This window comes from Pan paniscus, chromosome 15 (genome assembly GCF_029289425.2).
Source record: "Pan paniscus chromosome 15, NHGRI_mPanPan1-v2.0_pri, whole genome shotgun sequence".
NCBI classification, from domain to species: domain Eukaryota; kingdom Metazoa; phylum Chordata; class Mammalia; order Primates; family Hominidae; genus Pan; species Pan paniscus.
This window is the reverse complement of record NC_073264.2, coordinates 23,424,462-23,449,436: the sequence shown is the minus strand read 5'-3', so window position 1 is coordinate 23,449,436 and position 24,975 is coordinate 23,424,462. Positions and strand designations below refer to the sequence as shown.

Genomic DNA, 24,975 nt, shown 5'->3' with positions numbered 1-24,975 from the left:
GGTTTGCAACACATCCTCTTTCAATGGAAAGATGCAGGTTCTTGGGAGTGTGCCCTATCTGTAGTACTATGTGATATATCTGTAGTGCTATGTGCTATGTTCTATATCATAACCAAAATTTTCCAAAAACTTTTCACCATTTAAACAGCTGCAATGTCTTCATTTGTAGAGTATTATTATCCCATTTATCCTTAATTTGGTAAAAGTGACAAAAAAATCAAATTCAAGGGGGTTATTCTATTAGTCATCTAGATTATTAGAAATATACCTTCATTATTTTACATTGTCCTAAGCACACATATCTAATAATTCTCATTTAATTTCTATACCTCAGGGATTGGTAAACTTTTCTCTATAAAAGGACAAATACTATATATTTGAAATCATACACTCTCTGTTGCAAGTACTAAACTCTGCTGTTATAGCATGGAAGACATCATAAGCAATGTGTAAATAGATGAGCATGGCTATTTTGCAATAAAACTTCATAAAAATAGGTGGCAGGTTGTTTTGAACACTAGGCCATAGTTTTCTGACCCCCATTATACACCAACAATTTGTTCATACAATTCCAAATACCCATGGACTATAGTTTGAAAAACTCAGCCCTATTTTCTTGTGTGTTCTTTCTTTTTTTTTTTTTTTTTTTTTTTTTTGAGACGGAGTCTCGCTCTGTCGCCCAGGCTGGAGTGCAGTGGCGCGATCTCAGCTCACTGCAAGCTCTGCCTCCCGGGTTCACGCCATTCTCCTGACTCAGCCTCCCGAATAGCTGGGACTACAGGTGCCCGCCATCACGCCCTGCCAATTTTTTTTTATTTTTAGTAGAGACGGGGTTTCACAATGTTAGCCAAGGTGGTCTCGATCTCCTGACCTCGTGATCCGCCCTCCTCGGCCTCCCAAAGTGCTGGGATTACAGGCGTGAGCCATTGCGCCCGACCTCTTGTGTGTTCTTTTACTACAACATTATTTTAACTCTTAGAGGAGGCTTAAAATAAAGATACTATATTAAATAAATTAATAGGAAGAAAGAAGAGGAAAAATTGATTATCTTAGTGCTTAAGTTACTTTGGTGTTACAGATTCAAGGCTGAGCTGCACAGATAATGGTCCCTGCCCTTAAGGAGCACATAGAGTAATAATAGAGACAATTATTAATTAAATAAAGAAATAAAAGGAGAAACTGCCCATTTAAAAAGGCAGTGGTCCACAATTCTAAGAAAGCGTATTGAGCTTTCTTCTATTACTGACTCTTGAACAGACATATGAGAACAAGTAAGCATTTACTGGGTTCTACTCTCGAGGAAAGAGAAAAGAATTTTTTAAAAAGAGTAAGAATGTATCCTAAAATTGCTTTGAGGGGGTTATATAAGATAAACAAAGTGCATTCAAGAAACGTAGATAGGACCAGTATTGAAGAAAAAGATAAAGTAGGAGCTTATTGTGGAAAGATACTGGAGAGGTATTAAGAGTCTAAATCACGGAGGGTTTTGTAAATCACATGAAGCAATTTTTTTTTCTACTCTAAGAACCAGTGAGGACCCAGGTGGTTGACATGGTCAAATTTGCACTCTGAAAAGGTCACCCTCACTGTGTACAAAGCACTATACTGAGAAGTGATGGGGTCTGTCAAGCTTGCTGGGGGCAGAGGAGCAAGCGATTAGGGAGAATTTTAAATTTGGGTGTGGAGGTGAATTAGGTTATAGAGGTTGTAATGTCTTCTGGAAAACTTAGTAGGTGGTACACTCAATAGAACTTGAAAATACATTGGATATGGTAATTCAAAAATAACTATGAACCAAAAATATTATGAGTCCTAATATGTCCTAAACTGAAGGTCTGGCAGAAACTTCTAATTGTCTGTAAAATGTCCATCATCGCCTATTTTTTTTACTAATAGAACCCGAATTTTGCTGTGAATAGAAATATACTCAGATAATAATCCTGATATTCTAGCCTCCCTTGCAGATAGGAGGAGGTGGAAACATCGAATAACACTCTAGCAAATGAGTGTAAGCAGAAGCCATTGGGCGGAGCTTCTGGAAAAGACTGACTTAGCCAGCATGTACATGTGCCCTTGACTTTCTCCTTCTTTCAGTCTGGAAGGTGTATAAAGTGGAAGGATCTCTATCAGTCTCTTGAAAGTGTAAAAACAAGAGTGACACATTGAGAGTGAAAAACAGTAAGCTAGAAAGACCCTAGTTCCTTTGTAACATGATGAAGCTACTGCACCAGCCCTGAATATTACAGAGCTCCTTTATGTGGAAAAAAACTCGTCAATCTTGTTAAAAACATTATTGTTTGGGTTTTTTAAATGTGAACCTGAGCCAATCTCTTACATATATAGAAGATATTCATTACAATTGAAATTCATCACTTTATCAGAGGCTGATTGAGTAAGCCAGAATTGAGCTTAATAGTCCAGATCTTCAAAGATACTCTAGTGATTCTGGTACAGCTAATATTAATGGGTCAAGGTCTGACTTGTGGGAACCACTGTCCTATACAACCTTTCCCTGCCCTCCCCCACTTTTCTCACCAAAGCATGCACCTAAATACAAATGCTCTAATTTTCTCCACAAACACATTTTCAGTAGTATCTAAACTGTGTCAAGAAAACTATAGTCAGTATTTATTTCTCAGTAGGAGCAAGAATAAATAGCTGAAAAACTGTTATGTATTTGGTACTAAAAATGCCTGCTTTCAAAACACAGCGTTTTAGGACCTGGTAGTGTCAAACACCTATCTCTCCTTTGGATGGGGAAAAGTTGTTACTTTCTTATAAACTCCCATTTTACCTAATAGAGACATTGAAGCTTGGGAATCATACAACTAATAAATGGTGAAATCAGATCCAGATATTTGTCACTATCACTCCAAAGATTCAGAAAATTGTCTGTCTTATTATGCAATGGTTTTACTCCTCAGCTCTAAAATGAAAAGCTTGGTTGAGAGTCCTAGGACCCCTTCCAATTCTAATGCCTAATGAATCTACTGCTTCTTATACAAGAATTAGAGGAATGTAAGAGCCACCTCATGCATCTTAAAGACCCGCTGATGTCTTGGGAGGGCTGCACATAAGACAAATGAGACCTTCTAAAACTGTGCAGCCTTCCTCCTCTTCCACAAGTGCCCAGTGATTTTTTTCCCTAATAAAATTAGGGATTAAGTAATATTTTGGGCTCATTGATCCATATCCTTTATTTCAAGTGAGGAAATTGAAGGCTGCTACACTGACAATGTCCCTATGTAGCCAGGATTAGCAGAACTGAGCCTGGCATTTCCATTTCCTGTTCCAAATTTCATGCCTTTTCCCCTAGTCCAAGATGCTTTTTAAAAAATCACAAATTTGAAAGAGTTCCCCTTTTACTTTGCCAGCTGTTTGTAGATTCTTCTTGACTGAAAGACATAACCACTAATTCTACCCACTGTTAGGGCTTCTAAGAAGCTGCTTTGGCAGGGTTTGCGTAGAGGCTGCAGGTTCCTGGGGAACACTGTGCGTCTGTAGCACAGAAGTAAGAAGCAGTGTCTGCTGCCCGGGAAGCCGTGATCAACAAGGAACTGCTTTTCTTGGAAGTGTCAAGCGTGACTCTTAATCTTCCACTGTGTTTCTCTCTTTCATTTGAACGTATTAAAATTAGGTGGACAAGGCCTCTACCTGAATTTTGTCTATACCACTGTAAATTGTTTATACTAGTTTTGTAACTGCAGTTCATGATGGCATTTTCACCCTCCTGGATGCTCAAGGCCTGAGGATCCTCTTCTCCCTGTTGACTGTTCACCCCTAGGCAGAAACACAGGTCCGGGACCAGGAGTCAGTCATTGCATTTTCAAATTACATTTCCAAATTAATAAGAACACTTCACCCCTCAGCCCTGTGGGCTCTAAAGTTTGGTCTTGCCATTCCCATCACCAAAATCCCCAACTCACTGGCCAGTTGAAGCCATAGAATCACCAAAGACACTCCCAGGAGAGTTTCCATTCTTCTTCCTTATTGAAATCACAGAAGACCTGAAATGGAGCCAGGCTCCTCAGTCACAGATGAGCTCTCTTTACTGGGTGAATCCCTAGTCTTTCTGTCCCCTAGTCTCAGGTTCCTCCCTAGCCAGTCACAGGCAAGCTCAGTCCTTTCCTTTCAATGCAGATAGGCTGATTTAAAGCCAAGTTAGTCTGAGGAGAGGGAGGCACTGCCCTCTTGTGATCGCAACATCATCCTGCTGCCATAAGGACGTGTGTTCAGAGCTGACTCAGAAGAAATTACAAAGCTATTCCAGTCTCTGCCTTTATTGAAATCTAGTTCTAACTTAGAATAGGAACAGATACATTTCAATTCAGGTAAGAACTCAACTACGAAAGACAGTTGGTGCTCAATATTTGCAGACTACCTCTGAGAAGCACTGTTAAATTCTCTGTAGTTACTATCACCTCTGATCATGTACCTACGAGCTTCCTTTTAAAAAATTTTCCCTGGAATGAGATTATATACAAGTCAGGGATTTTACTGATGGGCAACAGAAATGGACTCTGCCTAAATTAAGTAGAAAAGGAATAAATTAATGAATACTGGATTTGCCTCAGAATCTCCAATAGGGTCAGAGAACTGAACTCAAAAGCTATGAAGCCAGCAGCAGTACAGAAAATCACTCTGGAGAAGCACTCCTCTGAGTATCCCACTGGCTCCTCTCCTGAGCTCCAGATACTGCCCGTAGTTTATGCAAGACTGTTCACGCAGGACAATGTATGCAGCTACAATTCCACTGCCTTGTAGCTCTGTAAACTCTCATGTCCACCTTGTTGCAATTACCACCACTCTCAAAAAGGAAACTCTTACTTATTTTTTGTTTTTGTTTTTTTGCAAAAGTAACTCCTGAGTGAAAGTTAGGGAACAATTCATCTAATTGTTGGAGCCCAAGCCATGTGCCCACATCAAGCCTAACCAGTAGGCTGTATTAGTTTACCAGGGCTCCCATAACAAAGTATCACAGACTGCATGGCTTAAACAACAAACATTTATTTTCTCATGATTTTAGGGACTACAAGTTCAAGGTCAAAGTGCTGGCAAGTTTGGTTTCTTTTGAGGCCTTTCTCCATGACTCATAAATGGTTGCCTTCTTGTTGTGTCTTCACATGGTCATCCCTTTGCCTGTGCTATCTGTCTCAATCTCCTCTTAAGGATGCCAGTCTTATTAAATTAGTGGTTACCCTCAAGACCACCTTTTAACTTTACCTTTAAAAGTTCTGTCTCCAAATAGAGTCATGTTCTGAGGTACTGGGGGTTAGTGCTTCTACGTACACATTTTGTGGAAACACAGTTCAGCCCATAGCAGTGAATACCTAGAAGTTTTAGTTTCTATGGCAGGAGGCAGGCGGGTCCAGGAAGAGAGGAAGTTTTATAGTCAGGCCATCGAAGTCAGGTTTACATCTATCAATTCAGTAGCTGTTTCTGTCTTCTGTGCCTACATTATCTTGGCTGTAGAACATGGATCATGAGTAAATAATAATACTACCTTTTCAGAGCTGTTGAAGGTTAATGATGAGATCATAAAATGTCATTTAGCGCAGTGCCTGACATTCATTAGCGACTGAAAAATTATTATTGTTATAAGAAAATGGGTCCTGATGCAGAGCAGTCAAAAAGAATAGCAAGAATCTTCTAGAGTATTTTATAAATGTTCCCAAAAATTGATTTTAAGGTATTTTGTGTGTAAAACAGAGGGAGAGATGGGAAAGAGGAGAAGACAGGAGAACAGAGAAAGGAAAAAAATAAATGAAGAAAAGAAGAGATTGCTGGCTAGAGAAATATGTAGATTGGAGAGTTCCAAGACATAAGTCTAGAGGAAGGGTCTGGGTCAGATGACTGCCAAAATAAATCTTTATGTTTTTCAGTGCGAAATAAAGACATATGAAAGCTTTTTGAGCAAAGAACCAGTGTTATTTAACAAACTGAAATTTTAATCTGTCTGCTCTCTTCCAGATAATTTTGAAACAGTCTGTGAGGAAATTTAGAATAGTAGTTAAAAGATGTACCCTGGTTCAAAGAAATTAAATGATGTGTCTAATGTCTCACAATGAGGAGGTCAAGAATATAGTACTTTCAATATTTGTATGTATTTAGCTGTATCTGCAAAAAGTAACCAGAAATATTGCTGACCTCTTGGGAAAACTGTGAGATAGAGGTAAAACTGTGAGGTAGAATAAAACTGTTTTTATAATAGTGCTGATATTACTTGAGTCTTTCACTGTGTTGACATTTACACTGATGAAGCAAATGCAATTGCTGACGTTTTAACACAGGTAAAATAAATGAACCCAAAATATTCTAGTAGTCATTGTACATAATCATTACCACCACACTGGCGAGAGAAAAAGATTTTACTCAACAATGTCCTAGATGTAGAAGCAAAATTTTTTAAATTAAATCTTGACCCTTGAGAGTACACCGTTTAAATATTCTGTGTGATGACATAGGACGTATGCATAAAGTTCATCTGTGGTGTACTAACACGGTGGTGCCTCAAGAGAGAAAGACACTGGAGCATTGTTTGAGTTGTGAGGTAAACTAGCTGTTTTTCATAGAACTTTTTTTTTTTTTTTTTTTTTTTTACTTGAAGGCATGAGTGACAGAACAGCAGATTTGGGTAGTTGGAAGGTATGTTCTTGAAAATGATAAAATGTGAGCCTGCCATTTTGAGGAAAACAACTAATAGTGGTTGTTGCCCATGATAATATTTGAGCTTCCAAGTGAAAATTAGAATTTTGGAAAATTTGCGTCCACTACCATCGGCTTCACACCTTCCCAATTCTTAGCGGTTTTACTGATAAAATTGGTGGTGAGAGTAAAGAATGCAATTTTTGAAACTATAGTACTGTATTTGTTTTGAAATTATTATAAATCCATGGAAGTTGCCAAAATAGTTTATAGAACCCTATGTACTCTTCACATAGCCTCTTCCAGTGGTGACATCGTATATAACTGAAATGCAATATAAATACCAGGAAATTGACATTGTTCAAATACCACTAACTACACTACAGGTATTATTCAATTGTCACTATTTTCCTGCTTTTCTCCGTGTGTGTGCATGCATACTTGTGTGTGGTTCTTGATTTTATCTCATATAACCACCAACGTAATCAAGATTCAGACTGTTCCATCAACATAGAATTCTCTCATCCTAACCCTCTATATGCACAAACACCCTCCAATGCCCAGTCTCTGTCCCCTAGCAACCATCTCTTATAGTTCTGTTATTTTGAGAATGTTATATATATGGAATCAAACTGTATGTAACCTTTGGGAATTGACCCATACAGATTGTTCCATGTATCAATAGTTTGTTCTTTTTTTTCATATTATTCCATGGTATGAACTACGATAGTTTATTTAACCATTTACCCGTTGAAAAATATCTAGGTTGATTCCAGTTTTTGGCAATTATGAATAAAGCTACTATGAATGTTGTATAAGACTTTATGTGAATGTTACTGGGATAGATGTCCAATGCACAATGGTGTGGTCATATGATAAGTGCATGTTTAGTTTTATAAAAAAACTGCCAGATTATTTTCCAGAATGGCTGTACTATTTTACAATCCCACCAGCAATGTATAAAAGTGTCCATTTCTCTACATACTCACCAACATTTAGTATTATTACTGTTTTGTATTTTAGCTGTTCTAATATGTTTATAGTGATATCTCATTGTGATTTTTATTTTCATTTTGCTAGTGAAGAATGATATTGAATATCTTTTTATTTGCTTATTTTTCACCCATATTTCTACTTTGGTGAAATATCTATTTTATTTCTAATTGGATTATTTATTTGTTTCTTTTTTACATTGAGATTTGCGTGCTCTTTATTCATCGTAGATATAAGACTTCTGTCTGATGTGTGATTTATAAACATTTTCTCTCTGTCTATAGGCTGCCTTTTATTCTATTAACAAGGTCTTTCTACAATGCCAAAGGTTTTAATTTTATTTAAGGCTAATTTATCGTTTTTTTCTTTTATAGATTGCACTTTTTGTGTGCATGTCCAAGAACTCACTATCTAGCTCTAGTTCTCAGCTATTTTCTCTAGTTCATGATATACGAGTTTAGGATTGGTACAATGATGTGCCGAAGGTCTTGAGGTGAGTTTTATTGATAAAACTATTGTCTTCATAAGCAAGCTATTTTTCCAATTAAGAAAACTCTTAACCTGATTAGGCATCTGTTTGCCCAGATGAACATATTGTTTGCCTGTATCAATTGGTTTGACACGGTTCCCTGAAGAAACCAGTGAAATCACATTAGTGGAGGTTGACTCACATGCTCACAGGAGAGGATTGCTGATTTTTATATTTGCTTAAATGAATTTATTTAACATTCCTTCACTGTGTACATATTGTGTGCTCCATACTGTGTTAGAAGGTTAGATTAAAGCCAGAGAGAACATAATGGCCCTTCTCTGGGACATTCAGCTCAATAGGAAGAGGAGATAAGATGAAGTTTTAATATACCGTGATGGTTACCAGAACATGTTGCAAAGTTGTTAGGAAGGGGGCGAGTAGCTCCAGAAGCCATACAACACATGTAGAGAGAGCGACATCTAAAACCCGGGGGATTTTTTTAAGGAGCCTAATGGCACTTTCATGCCCAATAGTAAAAGTTAAGGGAACCCTACAGCAACAAATTAAAAGCCATGACTATTGAGAACTCAGACTCTTCGAGAATGAAGATTTTTGTCATTCCACCAGGTAAATAACTCCAATCCACCGACGATGTGGATGAGGGCAGAAGAATATAAAATACGTAGCAAGAGAAGGAAGCTGTCTATGTCAATTGAAGCCCAGGACCAAGTCTGGAATCAAGGAATGTGGTAGCTTTCTGTATTTTATCTTTGCTCATTATATGTAAGTGTTTCTTTGTATATGCTGCCATTTTATTCTCTCTTTCTTATCATAATTATTTTATATGTAAATTATTGGAGATTAACTTTATAATTTAATCTGTATATAACAGCATATTCAGTAGAACTTCCTCTGAACTTGAGATGTGGCTGATACAGTCAGGGATTCATACAGTGGTTGTTGGGACTATGGATCATCTCATTTGGGAGAAAGAATGAGAACTCCACTTGTTCAAGGACAGCTGTAGCTTATTAGGTAGAAACATAGTGTCATTTCACTGTTGTTTGGAAGTTGAAATGTGCATATAGGAATGCATATGGACCAGGTGCAGTGGCTCATGCCTGTAATACCAGCACTTCGGGAGGCTGAAGCGGGTGGATCACCTGAGGTCAGGAGTTCAAGGCCAGCCTGGCCAAAATGGTGAAACTCCGTCTCCACTAAAAATATAAAAATTAGCCAGGCATGGTGGCAGGCACCTGTAGTCCTAGCCACTCGAGAGGCTGAGGCAGAAGAATCACTTGAACCTGGGAGGTAGAGATTGCAGTGAGCGGAGATTGCGCCACTGCACTCCAGCCTGGGTGACAGAATGAGACTCCGTCTCAAAAAAAGAAAGAAGAAAGAAAAAAAGGAATGCATATGAAAGATCAGTAGCCCAAGGGATAGGGTGTGACAGTTATCAATGTATTACCTCTCAGCTCCAAATCCACCCTAATTACCCTATTTGTGAACTGGATCTGGACCCTCTAAATATTTGATATTAAGCTTTGTCAGTAGAGGGGGCTGGAAGGACCCCGCAGAAGGATGACGCTTCTCTTCCTGGTTCTGGTATGTTTTCCACACTTCTTGTCCACTATGCTTCGTTGGCCTGTAGGACACCAGTGGCACTCCCCTCCAGCAAGCCCGACAGGTGGTTTCTTGGCAAGTTTCACAGCCACCACAAGCAAGTTCAGCAGCACTCCTTTGCGGGCTTCCCATGAATTGTGTTGTAATCCTGGTAGGTATTTTTCTGCTTGTCAGTATTTTTCTCTGGCACCTCAGCAAACTACTCCACTATCCAGCAGGCTCCAGCTACACACTCCCAATGAGATCTGAATCATAGCCTTGGCAGGAGGGGTCATGCTTATGCCAATCTGTTCCTTTCCTGGGATTCTACCTTAGTCCTAGAGACAGGAACTTCTGCTTACATGTGCATTCCTATATTCCTTAGAGGTTTTTTTTTTTACCCATTAGTAGTTAATTACTTATTATTATTTAATAAATCTTTATATTAAACTTCATTGGGCTTCTTTTTTCCTGGCTGGACCCCAACTGAGATAGGAGGAGTCTACGAAACTCATGGAAAGAAAGGTAATAGATATAGAAAGATGAACAATCATAAGCCATGAAACAGCAGAGCACTTTAAGGAACTGTGCTCAGGTATGTGGTGACAACCACATGTGGGGATCATGTGGGGCAGCAGAGGAGTTGAAGAGATAGGACTGCACCATGGAAGCCTGGACAGTACCTCTGAACAAAGAAAAGAATACTTTTTATGCAGTGCAATATAGTTTTTATTTCAAAAGTATGTTTCCAGCACTACTAGACAAAATAAATACATTTACTATTTTTAAAATTAATTTAAGCAGGGTAAATAATGAGAATTTTTTGGACAAAATTATGAGGTTAATCTATAGCTAACTGACGACTGATGATATAATATCTAGGAGATAAACTCAATATTAATTTCTGGAGAAAGAATGCCCTGCTGTGGCCATACAGAGAGTTTGCAAAGAAATATTTCCTGTATTTAAAGGGTTTGTGTTCTGCTTCCTTGCAAAACCAGCTACTGTGCCACTTAGAGCACAGTAATACATGGCTGAGTCTTCCTCTTGAGCAAAGGGTTTCTTCAGGTGGAAAGATGTCTCGCCTTTGTTAAGGTCAGCAGTGAAGCCTTTGATGCTCTCTCTAGAGATGTGTCTCAAGAGTAACTGAAGGCGTTGTCTGGGGTACTGGACATACCAGAAGAGTTCAGGACTCCCAGAATAGGAATAGTTGCACTTCAGCTCCACTGGGGCCCCTTTAAAGACAGAGAGGAGCTTCTCGGGCTGAGTCACTCTCTGGGCTCTTGTTCCTCCTATAACACCAATTCTGGATCAGGAAAAGTCTTACAGACTGGGGATAATATTCATTAAAGTTATTCTGAATCAGAATACCATAGAAAAATAGAACAAAAAGAGGCTTTACTTACTGAGTATAAATATTATCACAAGCACTGAGATGAGGGTGGGCTTCATGTCTGACCTGTGGAGAAACAGGAAGCTATTTTCTGGAGGTCTTTTCTGGAAACGATTCAGCCACATAGACACTCTGACAGAGAGGTGGATGAGTTTACCCAGCATGTATAGCCAAAAGCTCTTCTTCAAAAAGATCAGGTTGCTTTTGGCTATCAAATTCAATTTGTGTAACATCTCTCTCTAGAGGCCAAATACAATACTGCAGCTAACTCAGGCTTCAGGAAGCCTTCAAATTCAGAGAATGAGAATTTCCTCCTCAGTAAAAGTGTGATGCTATACTAATTGCAATAGAATGTTATTTTTAAAGTCCACATATAGGGCTTAATGAAGTAGAATACAAAGTTCAAATATACGAATACTTTTGGAAACTTAGTTAAAATGGGGGAAAATGTGCAATCCTAACAATCATTTGGAAGTTAACAGATAAGTTAGGATGCCTACCTTAATACCTGTTATCAAATAAAGTTCCAAGGACATAACATTTAATATTTTAAGTAAAATAAAAAACTTTTAAAATAAATTTAGAATGATGATGGATTTTCTAAGCATGACAGTCAAAAAACATAAGAAAAAATATTGATCGATTACATTTCATAGAAATTTAAATTTCTACACAGATATTTTAGTGAAATGTTTAAACATTGCCAGATCAAGTTGTTTTATTTTCCGTCCACCATCATTGATTCTGACCTTCCCCACACAGGAAATGGCCCTTTGGGATTTTAGTTCTATACACTTTAAAAAAAAAAGAAAAAAGAAAAGAAAAGAAGGCCATAAAAAAAGGAACAATCATTTGGCTCAGAAAGACGGAAATTCTAGAAAAATGGTAGATTGAAAGAGTATCCAATCCCTGGTCCTTAACCAAAGATTTTCTCCGGCTCCCTGTCAAGCTGTGTTGAGAGAGCTCAAGTGAGGTGTCCCATTTTGGGGTCAGATATAAATCTGGGGTCAAGTAGGCAGAAGCTCCGGGATTAAGAGCAGAAAACTATGGGTCATGGAGATAGCGTCTCCTGCAGATATATTTTTTTCTAAAAAGAAAACTAATTCTCTTGAGAAAGTCTCTCCTCTGGCCTCCAAATAGCTGAGAAAAAGTAAGAGATATGCTGTTACTTAAATGAGGTGGAACACAATGAGATCAGGGAGCAAAGAGATTTTCCTCTAGTTTGTTTTCCTGCAGTGTACCGGCATAATTGCTGACGTCAGTACCCCGCTGAGTGCTGCACTGCTGACTAGAGACACAGAAATGTCTAGGTTTTTATGCTCTCAGGATTGCCTCCACTTAAAGTACCCAGTAATCGGACAAGTCAGGAGGGGAGTGAAGAAAGGGAAAAGATATCTCAGAGACAAATGGGAGCCTCATCTGGATCAAGTATAGCCTGAAAAAATTATCAGGGTCAGTGGCCCAATTTCCTTAGCCAAAAAAATCAGGACATGTGATTTGAAAAGTGATTGTGATTTTATTTATAAGAAAGCTCTCACAAAGAAAGAATGTCTCATCGAATGCATCGTTTATTTAATCACCCTTAAAGCAGTAAATACAATACAATTAAATTAAGAGAATTCTGTTAACATAGGACATATAGTCATCATGAACATATAAAATGTCTCCAATGAGACTTTGGTTGATAGAGAAATAGCACGTGTATATGATGGCCACCCCAGCTTATTTCCATCTCTCTTCTTCTATCCGACACTTTCTCCATTCACTTTGCAGCCCCACCTGGTCAATTCTGCTCTGTGAACAAGAGGTAGAGGTCACATTTTTTATTGTGGTAAAAAAACACATAACATTAAATTTACCATCTTGACTATTTAAAAATGTACAATTCAGTAGTGGTAAGTATCTTCACATTGTCGTGCATCAGATCTCTAGAACTTTTTAAACTTGCAACACAGAAACTATATGAGGCATAGACCACATTTTGAAATTCAATTAAATGTGTCATCTTTTTTTCCCCCAACCTCTTATTTCTTTTACTCTCTTTTATCCTCTCTCTGAATATTTTCATTATTTTTTTCTCATTTCTTCTCATTTCCTTTTTCTTGTTTTTCTAGTTTCAAAGGAGGTATAAAAGAAGGTGGAAATTATTGAAATAATTTCAAAGTCAGAATAGAGACTCATATTTTAGAAGTTTTAGTCATAAAAATTAAAGCTGTAAGGCTTCCAGCTTTATCATTTCCCTTGCTGATTTCTAAGATCAATCTTCTTGGGAGACCGTCTCTGTGACACCCATCACAGCCACAGAACATCTTTGCAGATGAATAAATGGAGACTCCCCCTGTCCGTTTCATATATGACTAGTTCAGATGCTTTGCTAACTGATGCTAACTCTCAGTTTTTCGCTGAGTCAGCTATCTCAGAACTTGAGGGAAAAGTTCATTTAGAGTAAAGCCTAGAGAGCCTCCTAGTGGTCTGAAACCATCAGGCCCACTAACTCATCTGTGGAGTCCCAGAGCCTTCATCCCAATTCTTTCCTGAGGAACCACCCAGATTGTCAAGAGCAAAAAATCTGTCAGGCTTATGGTGATTTTTTTTTTTTTAAAAAGGAAACTGGTTTCTTCCTCCAAATTCCATGTAAAAGAGATTACATATTAAAATATTTTATCAAATTGCTTCCTCAAGGTTTAATGTGATTTCTCCAATTTATTTCAAAGTAAGTCCTTAGTAATTTACTGAGGTCTACTGTAAGCTAGATCTTGTGCTAGGTCTTAAGAAATTAAAAAATTAGTAAGACATTTTCTCTACTCACAAGACATTGCGGTTTAGTGGGAAAGACAAACGTGCACATGTGTGTGTTTTCATATATATCAAGTAACACCTCAAAAAGTACAAAATGAACCCAGAAATAAGGAGCCATTTCTTAAAACAAAGGATGGTTAGACAAAGATTTAAGGAGAATATGATCATTGTTGTCTGTTCCTAGAAAAGATAAAACAGAATGCAATCAAGAAGCTAAATAAGCTTGCGAGTTGAATAGAGGCCCTTACTAAATGAAAATGAAAGAAGAGCAAATGGACAAAGATGTAGAAAGAAATTGGAGCCTATTTCTACAAAGATGTAGAAAGAAATTGGAGCCTATTTTTTATTATTAATTTAAAAGTATTGCAGAACACATGGATGAATACATACTCAATATATATACAGTTTAAATTTTTGTCTGACTATAACTTTCAAGCACACAGCAGTTTGCAATGTGTTTGGTACCCAATTATATGTCCTGATAACCTATTGATGTTAACATGTTTGCTTCCTAATATTCCATAGTAAAGATTTATTACAGTTTCTGTAGCCATTATCTGAGAAACATCTTGTGTTTTAATTTTCACTACTACAAAAATAATCTGCAGTAAATATTTTGTGCATGGCTATTTGGTGGAATAAAGTGTAGAAATAAGCCATGTGGTTACCTGGAGTACTAGTACACAAGGCAGAGAAATGAGCAGCTGCAAAGACCTTGAGGCAGGAAAATAATTGGTATGTTAGAGCAACAATAAGTGCATTGAGGCTGGAGAGTGGGAGTAAGTAGGAAGGTGGTAGCTGATGTCAAATGTCAAAGATATGGCAGGGAGCTAAATGGACTTGTATATTATAGTAAAGAATTTGGTTTTCCTTTGAGTGAGATGGTAAGACATTTCATAGTTGTGAGCACAGAAATGAAATTATCTGAATTATGTTTTAAAGAGATTGCTTCTCCTGCTGCATGGAGAACAGACAGAAGAGGAACAATGGCAAAAGAAAGAAGTTCAGTTAGGTTTCTTTCAATCAACTAGGCAAGAGATTACTGTGGCTTGGATCAGAGTGGTAGCAGTAAAGGTCATGAGAACTGGTTGATTATGGGGATATTTTGAAGAAATGGCTGATAGGAATTCCTAGTGGATCAAGTGGGGATGTGAGAAAAGTGATAAGACAATGATGATTTCAAAGTTTTTGGCTAAGGGGATTAGAAGATTTGGTAAATGGAGTTGTCTTTTACCAAAATGAAGAAATGTTCACAAGAAGCGAGTGGGATGTAAGGAAGGCTTAGTGAGTATAGAGGTCAAATTCAGTAGACTATTTTCAGATATATTAAGTGGAGGATGTCAAAAAGAAGATGTCAAATAGATTATTTGATACTCGAATCCAGAATCCAGATGAGTTATCTGGGATTCAGTTATAAATTTGGATATTTAAATGGGATTTAAAGCCAAGAGACTGAATAAAACCAGCTGTGAATAAAGTATTTATAGAGGAAAAAGATTTTCAAGGATAAATTTCTGAGGCTTGCCAATGTTTAAAGATTAGTTAAATGTGGGGAAAAAACAGCAAAAAAGACTGAGAAGGAACAACTGACAATACTGAAGCAGAGGGAAAAAAGAGTGGGATTTCTAAAAGCCAATAAAGAAAGCATTCCAGGAAGGAAGTGTTCTACAATGTCAAATGTCACTATGCCATGTAAGATAAGTCAAAATATTAGTTGTAGCCATAAATGCATGCATATATAAGTTTAAAAGGCTAAATTTTTCTATTAAGATATAGAAATTATCTGAATGGTTTTCATATCCAGCCTTCTACTGCTTAAGAGGCACAGCTAAAAGAAATATCAAGGAAAGTTTAAAGTGTATGATGGAGCTCTCATTGCAGGGTGGCCTGCTGGTACTCAGGCAGGACCACCATGCCCACAGTGAACACCACATTCAACTAGATGCCCAAGAGGAGGTCAGTTCTGGTGAAGGGCAAATAAAGAAGCCCATGAGAACAGGAAGAATTCTGTCCGTGAAAGGTGTAACATCAGAAAGATGGCAGAAAAGAAATCCCTGGACCCTCTTTTCCCCGATGGACACACCAATTCAATAGCAATAAATAAATCAATTCACTTGTGAAAAATCCAGTAACTAGTTCAGAGTCTCCAGTACCTTGAATGAGCAAGCATCCAGCCACATCAAAGATGACAGGAGGGTTTCTGACATTTTCCTACCCCCAGTACTGTGTCCCATAAATAAGAGGAAAGCCCCAGTTTCAGCCTCTCCCTGGGGAGAGAAAGACTTGGACATTACATCCAACATTCTAGCTTTGCCACAGGCTGCCTGAGAGACTGGCTTCCATCACACCTGTCAAGGAGCATTGATAGGACCCAGTGTATTCCTGATGCATAGGGTCACTGAAAACAAAGAGGGCAGTTTTCGTCGTTTCATTTTTTGAGACAGGATGTCACTGTGTTGTCCAGGCTGGAGTGCAATGACACCATCATGACTCACTGCAGCCTCAAACTGCTGGACTCAAGTGATCATCCCATCTCAGCCTCCTGAGTAGCTGAGACTACAGGTATCTGCACACTACCCCACTAGGTCAATATTTCTATTTTTTGTGTAGAAGGAGTCTCACTGTTACCCAGACTGGTCTCAAACTCTTGGCCTCAAGCATTCCCACCTCAGCCTCCTAAAGTGCTGAGATTACAGGTGGGAGCCACCATGCCCAGCCGCAAAACAAGTCTCAACAAATTTAAGAAAGTGAAATCATACCACGTATTTTTTCTAATGAGAATGGAATAATACTAGAAATAAATAGCAGACGCAAAACTAGAAAATTCCAAAATATATGGAAATTAAACATCATATTCTTGAGCAACAAATTGGTCAAAGAAATCAAAAGGCACATTAGAAAATGTTTTGAGATACAAACACAAAAACACAACATATCAAAATTTATAGAGTGAGCAAAAGCAGTACTAATAGGGAAGTTTATAGCAATAAATACCTGAATTCAAAAGGAAGATCTCAAACAAAAAACATAACTTTACATCTCAAAGAACTAGAAAAAAAGAACAAGTGAAGTCCAAATTTAGTAGAAAAAAGGAAATAATAAATATTAGAGCAGAAATAAATAAAACATAGAGTAGAAAATAACATAAAAATAAGCAAAACTAAGTTTTGAAAACATAAGCTAAATTGACAATCTTTTAATTAGACTGAAAAAGAAGAGAGAAGATTCAAATAAACCAAAAATGTAAGAGAAGACATTACAATGGATGCCACAGAAATAAGAAGAATCTTAAGAGACTATTACAAACAATTATACACCAACAAATTGGAAAACCTAGAAGAAATGCATAAATTTATACAAACATATAACCTACCAAGACTGAATCATGAAGAAATAAAAAAATCTAAACAGATTTATAACTGGTAAGGAAATTGATTCAGTAATCCAAAACCTCCTAATAAAGAAGACAAAAGACCTGACAACTTCATTAGTGAGTTCTATCAACCATTTAAAGAAGAATTAACTCTAATCCTTCTTAAATTCTTCCAAAAAATTGAAACGGGAATACCTCTAAACTTATTTTATGAAGCTATTATTACCCTGATATCAAAGCCAGACACTACAAGAAGGTATACAGACCAATATTCCCGATGAACATAGATGCAAAAATCCTCAATGAAATACTAGCAAACCAAATTCAATAGCTCACTAATAGGATCACATACAATAACCAAGTGGAAGTTATCCCTGGGATGCAAGGATGTTTTAACATATAAAAATGAATTAATGTGACACACTACATAACACAATGAGGGATAAAAATTACATGATCATCTCAATAGATGCAGAAAAAGAATCTGACAACATTCAACATCCTTTCATGCAGGATGGTTCTCTGGGTGGTCTTGGACCAACCCAGTTCTCTCCACTTTCTTGTTTGTGGTTCTCAAGAATAACTGTAGAATGGGCTGGGCGCGGTGGCTCATGCCTGTAATTCCAGCACTTTGGGAGGCCGAGGCGGGTGGATCACGAGGTCAGGAGATCCAGACCATCCTGGCTAACACGGTGAAATCCCGTCTCCACTAGAAAATACAAAAAAGAATTAGCCGGGCGTGGTGGCGGGCGCCTGTAGTCCCAGCTACTTGGGAGGCTGAGGCAGGAGAATGGCGTGAACCCAGGAGGCGGAGCTTGCAATGAGCCGAGATCGCGTCACTGCACTGCAGCCTGGGAGACAGAGCGAGACTCCTTCTCAAAAAAAAAAAAGAATAACTGTAGAATTTACTGGGAATGTAACATCTTCAGACAGGAATGAAATGACTGGAACAGGCTGGCTGTATTTCAGATACCCCCTAGAAACAGTGTCCTTCAGTACTTTTTGGCCCAGGGTATCATATTACCCAGGGGTCTAAAACCTAGGGCATGCTAATTTCTGGGGTCCCTGAGGTGTGGTACAACTGGGCCACATGCAGATGACACCCTATCCACCCTAGACAGCTTTCCTGAGCCTTGGGGGACCTGTTTGCAATGAAACCTAAGCTTCTGTTGTCCCTTGCTTATCTGTAATTAATAAACCTGTTTCATGTACCTTGTTGTATGCATGCGTATTCTGTCTCACTGGACTCAGACGAGTTGGTAACCAGTACACAGTGAACCTGCTTCACATTTTATGGTAAAAATATTCAACAAATTGGGAAATTATCCCAACATAATAAAGGCCATACATAAAAAGCCCACAGCTAACATCACACTCAATGGTGTGTGAAACACAAAAAAGCTTTTCCTCTAAGATCAGAACAAGATAAGGGTAACCAGCCTCACCACTTCCATTCAGGATAATACTAGAAATCCTAGCCAGAGTAAATAGACAGGAAAAAGAAATTAAAAGTACTCAAATCAGAAAAGAAGTAAAATTATTTCTGTTCGTAGATGACATAAATTCATTAAAAACCCTGAAGACTCCACCAAAAAAGCCTATTAGAAATAACAAATGAATCCAGTAAAGTTGTAGGGTATAAAAATCAACACACAAAAATCAGTGCCATTTCTTTTTTTTTTTTTTTTGAGACAGAGTCTCACACTGTCGCCTGGGCTGGAGTGCAGTGGCGCAATCTCGGCTCACTGCAACCTCCGCTTCCCGAGTTTAAGTGATTCTCCTGCCTCAGACTCCCAAGTAGCCGGGATTATAGGTTCCTGCCACCATGCCCAGATAATTTTTTACATTTTAGTAGAGACAGGGTTTCACCATGTTGGCCAGGCTGGTCTCAAACTCCTGACCTCGTGATTCGCCTGCCTCGGCCTCCCAAAGTGCTGGGATTACAGGCATAAGCCACCACACCAGGCCCATCAGTGCCATTTCTACACATTAACAATAAACTATCTGAAAAAAAATCCAGAAAACAATCCATTTATTATAGCTACAAAAGATTAAAATGTTTAGAAGTAAACTTAACTAATTAGTCTAAAGGCTTGTACACAGAAAACAACAAAACATTCATAAGAAAAATTAAAGAAGGCACAAATAAATGAAAGATAGTCTATGTTCATGAATTGGAAGATTTAATATTGTTAAGATGTTTATACGACCCAAAGCAATCTACAATGCTATCCCTATCAAAATCCCAATGAAATTTTTATGGAAATAGAAAAAACTAAAATTTTAATTCTAAAATTTCTGTGGAAACACAAAAGGCCCAGAATAGCTCAAACAATCCTGAGAAAGAAAAACAAAGCTAAAAGCACCCCACTTCTTGGTTTCAGAATATATTACAAAGCTACAGTAATTAAAACATCATAGTTCTATCATAAAGACAAACATACGAACCAATGGAACAGAATAGAGAGCTGAAAAATAGACCCACACATATGCACTCAGCTGATGTTTGACAAGGGCATCAAGAATACATAATGGGGAAGGAGTAGTTCTTCAACAAATTGTGCTGTGGAAACTGAATATCCACTTGCAACAGAATGAAATTGGACTTCTAGCTAACATAATACACAAAAATCAACTCAATATTAATTAAAAACGTAAAACCCAAAACTGTAAAACTATTGGAAAAATATATGGGAAACTCTCCATGACATGTGGTCTAAGCAACAGCCAATTCTTGTATGTGACACCACAGGCACTGGCAACAAAACCAAAAGTAGATAAGCAGGACTTTATAAAATTTAAAAGATTCTGCCCATCAAAGAAAATAGTCAATAGGAAAAAAAGCCAACATGTAGAGTGAAAGAAATATTTGCAAACTATATGTCTGATAAGGGGCTAATCTTCAAAATATATAGGGAACTCCTATAACTATCAATGTTTTAATAACTTGATTAAAACATTGGCAAAGGATTTGAGTAGATATTTCTCCAGAGAAGACATACAAATGGCTGAAGTTATATGAAAATCTGCTCAACATCATTAATCACCAGAGAAATTAGATATCGCAATGAGTTATTGCCTCTCACCTTTTAGGTTGGCTATTATAAAACAACAACAACAATGTGGATAAGAATGTGGAGAAGTTGGAACCCTTGCTGCAAAATGGTGCAGCAATTATGAAAAACAGTAAGGAGTTTCCCCCTGGAATTAAAAATGTACCATATGATTCAGCAATCCCACTACTGGTTATTTATCAAAAAAATTAAATTCAGGATATTGAAGAAACATTTTCTCTCCCATGGTCACTGCCGCATTATTCACATTAGCCAAGATATGGGAACAACCTAAATATCTACTGATGGATGAATGAATAAAGAAAATGTGATATATGCATAAAATGGAATATTCTTCAACCTTTAAAAAAGGAGATTCTGCCACATGCAAAAACATGGATGAACCCTAAGGACATTATGCTAAGTGAAATAAGCCAGTCATAGAAGGCCTGCATGAGATATCTAAAACTGTCAAACTAATAGAAGTAGAGAGTAGAATGGTGGTTACCATTCTTGGGGCTGGGGGAAGAAGAAGTGGGGAGGTGTTGATGAAGGGGTACAAAGTTTCTATCAGATAAGATGAAGAATTACTAGAGATCTGCTATTCAACATTGGGCCAATAGTTAACTGAGTTGTACACTTCAAAAATTTGTTAAAATAGACATCATGTTAAGTGTTCTTGGCCTGTAAAATTTGAACATAATCAAAATAACAGGCCATAAAAGGCACAATGAAAAGACAAATCTGTAAGAAAAACTATAAACGAAAATGAAATGAGGACAAAAGTAAAACTGGAAGAGGTGGCACCCTAAGAAGTAACTAAAGAATGTCAGCAGCCAAAGAAACCATAAGCAAGAACCTGAGTCTTTGGTGCAAGAGAAGAAGCCAAGTCTAAATATTTTTTATTATAAACCCTCTACCCTCTTTTAGCTCAATTCATAGGAATATTTTTAAACTACTTTAAACGCATGTTTTATAATAAGGGAAGAATACAACTTCATCTCATTTTAAAAGAGGAGATTTAGGCAATTGTAAATATTTTTAAAAGTGAGATGATTCATTTCATAATTTTTGTCATCAAAAATTATAAAATGTTGAATTAAGGAAGACAACTTCTGTATGTGTGAACATTTTATAATACTTTGAGAGGCATTTTTTAATTCTACCATGTGATCAAACTACAAATAAAAATTTGGAGTAATAATCATGTACATAAAATATCTTAAACATGTTGGTTTTTTGATATAATTATTTCAGAGTAAGTAATAGGGTACCCTGGTCTTGGATATGCCCATTAGAATTCATATACGCTCTGATAATGTAACTGGAATTTTTTGTTGTGTAATTTTATATAATAAATCTGTGTAATCTCTTAAAATAAAATGCCTCAGAGTTTTAAAGTAGTTTTTAAAGTAGTTGAATCTAGTGTATTTGATATCTTTATATTGGTTACATTTTTATCCCTCAAGTTTGTAACTTGGAAATCACTGGAATAGCTGTTTTAAAAAAGATCACAACTTGACGGCTTAGTTTTTCAATATTGTATTAAGATTTATGTTTAATTTCCTGTTTTGCATAATGCTCACAAGATTAAAAATCTTGATATTATGTCTAATTTACTTTAAATATGTCAACCACACAGTGGGATATTATGTATGTGCTAGAAGTTAAGCTTCAAATCTAGGTTGAGAATCTACAGCAACACTGATTGAGAATCTGTGCTGTATGGGTTACCCTAATTGAGAATCCATCCTGCACAGCTTTGAGCTAACATTCTAATCAATTACATCGGTTATTCACAAGTTAATACCTGAGGCAATACTAATCATAATGGATGCTAGAAATAATTTTGTATAAAAATGTTGTTGCCTTTTATCTCGGAGCTCTGACACCTTATGATGTGCTTTCTTCAGACTGTGGAGGAGGTCCCCACTGAAGAAATTCATCAGGGAACCTCCATGTGGGACAAAGCATATCTGAATGTGGCATGACATTGACATTGGAGCAATTATTCCGGAGACAAACCCTACCAAGGGCTCAGCCCACCCTGCCCTATGTGCCTTCAAAACGGGCACAGAAAAAAGGGACCCTCTTGAAAGCTCCACAGGTTGAGTTCTTGAGTCACAGAAAGTCTCAGCATCTCAGGAGGTTTGTGTTCAGCTCTCCTGCAGTCTCGGGCACTGTGTTACTCACAGCACAGAAGTACTCAGCCGCGTCGCTTATATGGACTGAGGGTTTCCTCAAGTGGAAGGAAGTTTCACTCTTCTTAAATTCAGCCTCAAAACCGTTGATGCCTTTAACCAGGGTGGATCCTGATAAATACTTCAGGAGAAGCTGGAGTCCTTGGTTGGGGTATTGCACATACCAGAAGAGATACACTGAAACAGACGATGAGTAGTTGCACCTCAGCTCCACAGGGGCTTCTTCAAAGACTTGGCTGTCAAGCTGGGTCACAGACTGGGCTCTGGTTCCTCCTGCAACGTCAATGCTGTTTGAGTAAAAAATGTGTCTCAATTTAGATTCAATTACAACACAGTCACTTCTGTGGAAGGAAAAAGAATGGAATGTTACTCACCCAGGGTAAAAATCACCTGGAACGCTGGGACGAGCAGCAGGAGCATGGCTGAGCAGTGGCAATGCTGCAGGACCTTGAGCTGGGCGGACAGAAGCCAAGGGCGCTGAGCCTCAGGAGCTAGGAGCTGTGAGGAGGTTGGATTGGACAAGTCCCTGGCTTTGAAAAGTTTCAGAAACAGAAAGAGGCTTTCCCTTAAGGAGCCTGGATGTGTTCTGACCTCTTGCTCTCGTCACAGCTCCCTATCTACACAGACATCAATGAGCTACATCAGCCAGCTGCAGGGAGGAGGCTCAGTGGATGAGGATGGTCTGCGATGAAAACAGATGCCTACTTGATGCAACATCGCCCTCTAGAGGCCACAGGCGGAACCACGGATCCAAGGGAGCAAGCTGTTTCCTTCTCATTTCAGACATGATATCAAAACTTCAACAGAAAGCGTTTCTTTCCTCCTGAATCTGTGATGATGTTACCTTCTGTTTGGTACATGGTATTAATCTCAAAATTAATGAGAAATTGCAGCCATAAAGCAAATCGCAATAAATTCAAAAATACCAAAATCATACCAAGCATACTCTTGGACCACAGTGTAATAAAAATAGAAATCATTACCAAGGAGATCTCTCAAAACCACACAGTTACACGGAAATTAAACAACTTGCTCCTGAATGACTTTTGGGTAAACAACAAAGTAGAGCAAAAATTAATGAAAACAGAAAGACAAAATTCCAGAGTCTTTGGTTTGCAGCTAAAGGTGTTAATAGGAAAGTTTATACTGCTAAATACCTATATCAAGAAATTAGAAAGATCTTAAGTGAACATTCTAGTATCACAATTAGAGGAACTAGAAAAAGAAGAACAAACGAAGCTAAAAGCTAGCAGAAGAAAATAAATAAACAAAATCAGAAAAGAACTGAACAAAATTGAGACTTGAAAATCCATACAGAGGATCAATAAAAGCAAAAGTTGTCTTTCTGGAGGAATAAACAAGATTGATACACCACTAAGTAGGTTAATGAAGAAAATAAGAGAGAAGTTCCAAATAAGCACAATCAATCAGAAATGACAAAGGAGACGTTACAATTGATCCCATAGAAATACAAAAGACCCTAAGAGAATACTAGGAACACCACTATTCATAAAAATGAGAAAACCTGGAGAAAACGAATGAATTCCTGGAAGCAAATAACCTCTATATATTCAATCAAGAAGAAATTGAAAACCTGAACAGACTAATAATGAGTTCTGGAAATGAGTCAGTAATAATAATTTTTTAAAACCTGCCAACCAAAAATAACCCCTGGACCGGATGGATTCACAACAGAATTCAGCCAGTTGTACAAAGAAGAACTGGTACCAATCCTACTGAAGCTATTCCCAAAACATTGAGGAGAAGGGTTCCTTCCTAACTCATTCAATGTAGTCTGCATCATTCTGATACTAAAATCCAGCAGAGACACAATGAAAAAAGAAAATATCAGTCAATATCCCTGACAAACTTAAACGTAAAAATCCTCAACAAAAATACTAGCAAACTGAATCCAGCAGTACATCAAAAAGTTAATTCAAGGTCAAGTAGGCTTCATTCCTGGGGTGCAAGTTTGGTTCAACATAGACGAATCAATAAATGTGATTCACCACAGAAACAGAATTAAAAGCAAAACCACATGATCATGTCAATAGATGCAGTCAGCTTTCAATAAAGTCCAACATCGCTTTATGATAAAAACCCTCAACAAACTAAGCATGGAAGGAATATACCACAAAATAATAAGAGCCACCTATGACAAACAGCCAACATCATACTCAATGGGAAAAAGCTGGAACCATTCCCCTTGAGAACTGGAACAAGAAAATAATGTATACTCTCAGTACTCCTATTCAGTATAGTATTGGAAGTCCTAGCCAGAGCACTCAAGAAAGAGAAAAAAATAAAATGTACCCAAATAGGGAAAGAAGCAGTCAAATTATCCGTCTTTGCTGACAGTATGATTTGATATCTAGAAAAACCCCCAAGGTTCTGCCAAAAGGCTCCTAGACTTGATAAAAGATTTCAGTGAAGTTTCAGGATGC

The 24,975-nt window shown here is 37.6% G+C and overlaps 1 protein-coding gene and 1 gene segment (V, D, J or C); both read right to left on the bottom strand.

The window, feature by feature from the left end:
* Window positions 1-3,436: 3,436 nt before the first annotated feature.
* Window positions 3,437-11,251, bottom strand: LOC130540819 (uncharacterized). The gene is made up of 3 exons (XM_057299823.1): window positions 11,119-11,251; window positions 10,648-11,004; window positions 3,437-3,780 (listed from the first exon to the last, which is right to left on the bottom strand). Exons 1-3 carry the CDS (start codon window positions 11,228-11,230, stop codon window positions 3,437-3,439), a joined length of 813 nt encoding a protein of 270 aa, XP_057155806.1. The 5' UTR covers window positions 11,231-11,251.
* An 11,212-nt stretch (window positions 11,252-22,463) lies between these two features.
* LOC130540818 (T cell receptor alpha variable 8-6-like) lies at window positions 22,464-22,951 on the bottom strand. The segment is given in 2 exon segments: window positions 22,464-22,818; window positions 22,902-22,951. Coding segments are annotated over 2 exon segments (405 nt in total).
* Between the last annotated feature and the right edge of the window lie 2,024 nt (window positions 22,952-24,975).